A 6,395-nucleotide genomic window follows, 5' to 3' on the forward strand; every position below is an offset into this window, starting at 1 on the left:
AGACGCCCTGCAGGAGCAGTGGACCAGGCCGGGCTGGACCTCGGGGCCTGGGATTCTGGATTCCACAGAAGGAAGGGGCTTCAGGCCCCGGGCCAGTGGCTTACAAGGTCCTTAACCATAAATCTCCATTAAAACAACTTTACATAGAATAGCGCGGTGAACCTGAGAAAGAGTTCGGCACATCTTGCTTTTAGGACACACTCGTGGTCCTTCCGGTGATTGGGCTCGGGGTCTGGTGGTGACAGCTCTCTGTGGAGACTGAGCTGGGGATCTTTNTGCAGATTTGGGTGGTCCCTGTCGCGCACCTCCTCTCCTCCACCTGCCTGGACGGCCTTCCCAGGTGATGGAGGCAGGGGCCGTGCTGGGCGAGGCGGGGCCCACGGACGTGTGCGGGGCGTGCGTGCACCTGTGTGTCTCCCTGACCCCAGATCCCCGATGCCGAGCAGCTCCTGGCCTCCGGCCGTTCTGCTGCAGGTCTTGGCCCAGTGCAAACAGCGGTGGTAGCAATCCCATCGTGGAGGCTCTGAGTCAGAGGGCGGCAGAGCGCCTCCGCCCTCCAGACCGCGGCGTGGCCTCCCCCCCCCTCCCTGAGCGCTGCCTTTATCTAGTGCTGTTGTGAGGTGTGACGAAGCCTCTGCACCGCTGGAGCATGGGGGGGTCCCGAGGTCGGCCCCCACCCGCCCCCAGGCCAGGTGGACGGCCCGCTGTCGGGCACTGGGGACATGCTACCGTCCTTCACCAGGGGTTTCCTGCAGTCGTGTCTCCTCGTGGTTTTGCTCATATTTTCTCACTGACGAGCCCTTGGAGCCAAGCACAGACTCACAGATCTGGGGACGTGGGTCCCGAGACACCCCGGTGTCCCACTGCGGTGACGGCTGCAGACCCGTCAACGTCCTGGGAACGCAGCACAAGGGCACCCGTGTACCGTGTTGAAACTCGCACCACGGTGGGCGGTGGCAGAGATCACACCCCTGAGGTGCCGGGCACTCCACGTGCTTGGGTGTGTCCCTGTGACAGGCTGTGACCCGCCATGTTGTGCCGCTTGTTGGCATCTCTACGCCCTTCCTTGGCGCAGAACCCTAGAGGTCAACTCACAGATCGGGCGCACCCGGCATCTTCGGGTCTTGGCCTTGAGCCCCATGTCGCCCCACACAGGTTCCGCCTGGGGGGCCGTGTTCCTCTGTCACTGCCAGGTCCCCTGGGACTGGAGAGTCCTTCCCGTCCCCACTGGTCCTTGCGTTTCTGTCTGTCCCCAGCCTGCAAGGCAGGGTTTGCCCCGTGGACTTACACGGGCAGGGGTGTAGCCCCATGGGGGCCAGCCGGGGCCGACTCCAGGAGTCTCAGCGTCGAGCTCAGTGTGGTGACTGCATCTCCCGTGTCCGTGACATTCAGGACGCCAGCGCGGGCCGAGGCAGCGGGAGAGAATGCCAGCAGGTGGGATTGGGTGCTGGCCGCTCTGCTCCTGACCCAAGTCTCCGGCTCCAGTCCCTGGCAGTGGCCTTCCGAGGGCTGGGGCAGTTTGAGGACGGCCATCTGAGGCCCTCTCCAGGCCAACGAGCCCCTCCTGAGAAACGGGGGCCCCTGCCTCCCTGGGGCCGATGGAGGGCTTCTGTCCCACTGGGGCTCGTAGCGGTTGGTCGCTGTCATTGGTGTGGCTGCACCTGGCAGACGCCCTGCAGGAGCAGTGGACCAGGCCGGGCTGGACCTCGGGGCCTGGGATTCTGGATTCCACAGAAGGAAGGGGCTTCAGGCCCCGGGCCAGTGGCTTACAAGGTCCTTAACCATAAATCTCCATTAAAACAACTTTACATAGAATAGCGCGGTGAACCTGAGAAAGAGTTCGGCACATCTTGCTTTTAGGACACACTCGTGGTCCTTCCGGTGATTGGGCTCGGGGTCTGGTGGTGACAGCTCTCTGTGGAGACTGAGCTGGGGATCTTGAGGGGCTGGTATCCTGTCCCCAGCCTGGGGTGACCTGGGCGCATGTGAGACTTGACAAGCCAGGACACCCCGCATTGATTCCAGCTCAGGGGTTCCTGCCCATGCCGGCCAGGGCCCTGGATACCGAGGAGCCCCCAGGGGCCGGGCACACACCTGGGAGTCGTGATCCATGGGTGTGCCCTGCGGTGTCCCTCCCCTGAGTCCCTGGGCCCCAAATCATGGCTCCACGCGGAGATGAAACCTCGGGGAGTGGTTTTTGTAGAGTCTGTAGGGAGAGGGGAGCGAAGGGTGCTCGCCGTGTAGGGAGCTGTTGGGGCCTTGGGGCAGCACCCCGACACCAGGCCAGCCCAGAGCCGGCACCTCGAGGGACCATCGCAGTGAGGGGGGCCAACACTGGGCTCTTACCTGTGGGGCCGAGGTGGGCATCCCCAGCCCCTTCCCTTGGGGGCAGGTGCAGTGCCCAGCTGGGCTCCAGCCCACAGCCAGAGCAGCAGAGAGGCCCGGCGTTCTGCAGTGGCTGGAGCTGGGACGCAGATTCCAGGAGTGGCCTCAGTCCCGTCCTCTCGGTCCTGGCATGCCCTCCAGGGCCCTGATGTGACGGACCCGCCTGCAAGGCTCCTGATGTCCTGGCCGGTGACTCCCAGATGCATCTCCAGCCCTGTTGATTTGTCCCTGATCATTGCTGTCCCGGCTGGGGGACAGTTGGTGTTGGCTCGGCCACCAGCAGGGCCCTGAGGCGGGCTGCGGGCCTGTTCATCCACAGCAGGGCTGCTGGGGGGAGCCGGTGCCGAGCTGGGGGTCTAGGGGCCTGAGCAGGCGGGGGGGTGTGCTCGTCCTCTGCGTGCGGGTGGAGAGCACGAACGGGCCCACGGCCACAGCCTGCCCTGCAGAGGCCCCGCACGCCTACATGGACGAGGCTCCCTTTGCAACCCGAGCCGTTTACCTCAGTAAGCCCTGCAGTGGGGTCGCTCGAAGGTGGGAGAACACTGTGTGTGGTTCAGGGCCCCCGTCTGGGGCTCCTTCCCACGGCCGCCCAGGACGCTGACCTGCTGTCCGAGGCATCTGCTCTGGGTCTCATCTCAGTGTGGATGCAGGTACAGAGCATTGGGGGGCCCTTGGCTGTGTCATTCCGAACCCCAGCACCACTGCACCGTAGGGTGTGGTCCAGCATTACAGTCCCCGGGGGAGGATGGTGTCAGGCTGAGGGCTGTTGGTTACACCCTGCCTGGCTGAGGGGCACTCTGGGATGTACAGACCTCCAGTCCCCTCACTGTGGCCCTGCCTGGCCACCCCCTTACTCGTGGGGGTCTAGTCTCCATGTGTCCGGGCAGGTGTCTCTCACGGCTCGGGTGCTGGTGCCGAAACACCGGCTGGTTCATGCCTTCGGTGGGGAGTCGCGTGGCTGGTTTGCCACCTAGTTAGCAGCCCGGGCTCGCGGTGTCCAGGAAAGTAGGAGACGGGCCTCTGCTGCCCACGGACATAGCCAGAGGGGCTGGAGTCAGGCCGGACGGCAGTGAGGAGCAGCCCATGGCCACCTGCAGAGCCGAGGGTGCCGGCACAGAGGCCTCCCAGCTGCAAATCACAATGTCCGATGGGCCTGTGGGTCCCAGCGTCCTCATGGTGCGCTTACGGACCAGCTTACGTATGTGGTTCCCTGTAATCACATCTTTGAGGCTTTAACCACTGTTGTCACAAGAGGAGCGTTCTCTCCATCCCAGCATTCTTCGCTCTCCTGCTTGTGTTTGTCTGCTTACCCTATTTATTTTGCTTCGTTCTCTGTGCAGTGTGTAATTTTTTGTGCGATCAGCTCATGGAAGTCCAAGCATGCAGGCGAGGCCTTCCAGGGAGTGGTGCTGGTGCTGCCCCCGGGTCAGGGTTTGCTCCGCACGGGGAGGGCCCCCGATGTCTGGAAGAGGAGGTGCCCGGGAGACCCCCGCTGGCATCTTCGCCCTGCACCTGTGCCGTGCCCCAGCAAGCCCTGTGTGTCGTCCACCACAGGCTTTGGTCATTGCACACAGTCCACACTGAGCCCAGGTCTGGGCATGCCCGTGCCCACCACCGATGCCCCCGTGACTCTTGGCTCTCACCCAGACACATCACCCCCAGGGGTCGAGGGTGGCCTGGGCAGCTCCTGGCTGACGGAGTGGGTGGCTACTGTTGTGCTTCGTCCTGCCAACTTGGGTGATCCCTGCTTTGGACCCAGCTCCTTGCTGGGCTGGGGACCTCCAGGTGACAGAGGTGAGAAAAAGGCAGGGACAGTCTTCTGCAGTAAGCTACCTGGAGGACCCAGCAGTCTGCCAGGGAAGGGCCTGCTGCGACAACAGTGGCGTGGACGAGGAAGGACACCAGGGCTGAGACACGCTGCCCGGGAGCCCCAGGTTGCTGCCCGCTTTCCCTCTGAAGAGAGAGAGCGACCCCTCTCCCCACCTAGCCCCTCGGCTAGGCTTCATTTCCTCATTGTTCCCTTGTTCTGGTGCCGCCCCGCCCCGCCCCGCACTGTCCCGTCTCCCTGGTGGCCCCCACGGTACGGGCGGGCTGGCAGCCCTGCATCCGGGCGTCTGTATGAACTCATTCTCTCAGTTGGGGGGAGCCCCTTGGGGCACCACCCCATCTGCTTTGCTGGCATCGCGGTCCCAGGGCCCAACATCACGGACAGTACGCAGTAGGTGCTTACTATCTGCCGAGGGAATGGAAGCGCGAGGCTGTGAGTGAGGCGGACATCCGGTGGTTCTCTGGAGTGGACATGCAGGTAGAGGCCGTGGCCAGGGGGCGGCCGGGGCCCTGGACCGGGGCTGGACCGGTGCTGCATGGTGGAGCAGGGATGACCTCCCATCTCCCACGGGCAAGGTAGCCAGTTTTCGTCCGGTCTGCCCTCCGTCCAGAGCTGGCACCGTCTCTGCCGTCCGAGTCAACATGCGGCACTTAGCGGGGCCACGCCAGTGTTCCAGGCAGAGGGACGTTCTATGAAAGGCAGGCTTCTCCCCCTGCTTGAATATGGACCCCATGGGCCCTCGGCCAGACAGGCGTCCCCGCTGTGATTTAGGAGACAGGAGGGGGAGGGGACGCCCCTTCACTGGTTGACCTGCCACCTTCAAAGTCAGCGTGTCCCATCTCTGCGCTGGCCCGAGACGGACCAAGGCCACAGCGCCCTGCTGTCTGTAGTCCTGTGTCACGACCTCTGGGGAGCCAGGGCCGTGTCCACATGGGGAAGCAGGAGTGAGGGGCGCAGCCAGGAGCCTGTGCATGCGTCTCACGTGTGTAAGTGTGTGTGTGCGTGCCAGCCTGTGTGGGGGAGGGGGCCCCGGACGGCCCGGCGTGGAGGGTGACAGCCAGGTCCCCGCTGCTCTCAGCCGGCCCCGTACCAACACGGAGCCTCTCCCTCACGATGTGCTGGGCTGCACCGCCGTCAGCTGACCCGGGGGAGGGCCTTCGCTGCGTCCACCGCCCTCAGGCCAGGGGTGCACGGAGACCCAGGGGCCCAGCGTGGATTCGGATCGCCGTGCTGCCCAGTCTGGTTCCTTCCATCAGACGCCTGACGGCATGACGCGGCCCTTTCATTTCCGGGTGTGGCAGATGGGGCCACGTTTAATTTCCTGCCTGTCCAAGCCACCGTGTAGCCGTGTGATATGGAGGCCACGGGCCTGACCAGGCGCCAGCTCTCACGGAGCGCGTTTCTGACGGCGTCCTTGCAGGTGTCTGAGACATGCGCTCTGGGGAGACGGCCTGCCTCCCCGCGGCCACCAGGGCCCCTCCGAGGGTGGGAGGGGTGGGCAGCTCGTCCCCAGCCTCAGACACTCAGCCCGCCTCTGTGCCTCTTGCAGGTCAGCTGGCCGCCGGCACTTGTGAGATTGTGACCCTGGACCGGGACAGCAGCCAGCCTCGGAGGACGATCGCCCGGCAGACGGCTCGCTGTGCCTGCAGAAAGGGGCAGATCGCGGGCACCACGAGAGCCCGGCCCGCCTGCGTGGACGGTAAGAGCCTACGCCCAGCGACCCCGTCGAAGGCAGGGTTGGCGAGATGCCACCTGACACATTGAACCCCACCCCTCCCCTAGCCCGGGACGTCCAAGGAGGCCTCCTGTTCTCTGGGTCGGGCCTCGGGCTGGACAGTCCTGATGGGATGATGGTGCCCGGGCAGCGTTGGCTTGTCTGGATGCGTGGTGTCCGCGGTGCTGCGGGTGGCAGGGAGCCAGGGTCCCGGCCGGGCCCACAGGGACTTACTGGCGCCTTGTGTTGCTGAGGGCAGAGAGAGGTGGAGGCCACACCGTCTGCAGGATGGCCTGTGGCTCGGGACGCTGTTACGTGCATCACTTGTGGCTTCTGGCTGAGGCTGCCTGCAGCGGGCTGGGCTCTCCTGCTCCAGGTCTGGCAGGCGTCAGGCACCTGCGGGTGGGCCCCAGGCTGGATGATGTGCGGCAGGGCCCCATCCCCCTCGGGTGGGCGGGAGGTGGTGAC

General features: G+C 64.9%; 1 protein-coding gene across 1 annotated transcript in view; it reads left to right on the forward strand.

Moving 5' to 3' along the window:
• TAFA5 (TAFA chemokine like family member 5) overlaps nt 1–6,395 on the forward strand; it is a gene marked incomplete at its 5' end in the record, with an annotated part of 138,555 nt that overhangs the window by 43,869 nt on the left and 88,291 nt on the right. Inside the window, one exon of the mRNA XM_034643696.1 lies at nt 5,763–5,912. Coding sequence (XP_034499587.1) covers nt 5,763–5,912 — 150 coding nt within the window. The remainder of the gene's footprint in view (nt 1–5,762; nt 5,913–6,395) is intronic.

The sequence above is a fragment of the Ailuropoda melanoleuca genome, chromosome 15 (assembly GCF_002007445.2).
Source record: "Ailuropoda melanoleuca isolate Jingjing chromosome 15, ASM200744v2, whole genome shotgun sequence".
NCBI lineage: Eukaryota > Metazoa > Chordata > Mammalia > Carnivora > Ursidae > Ailuropoda > Ailuropoda melanoleuca.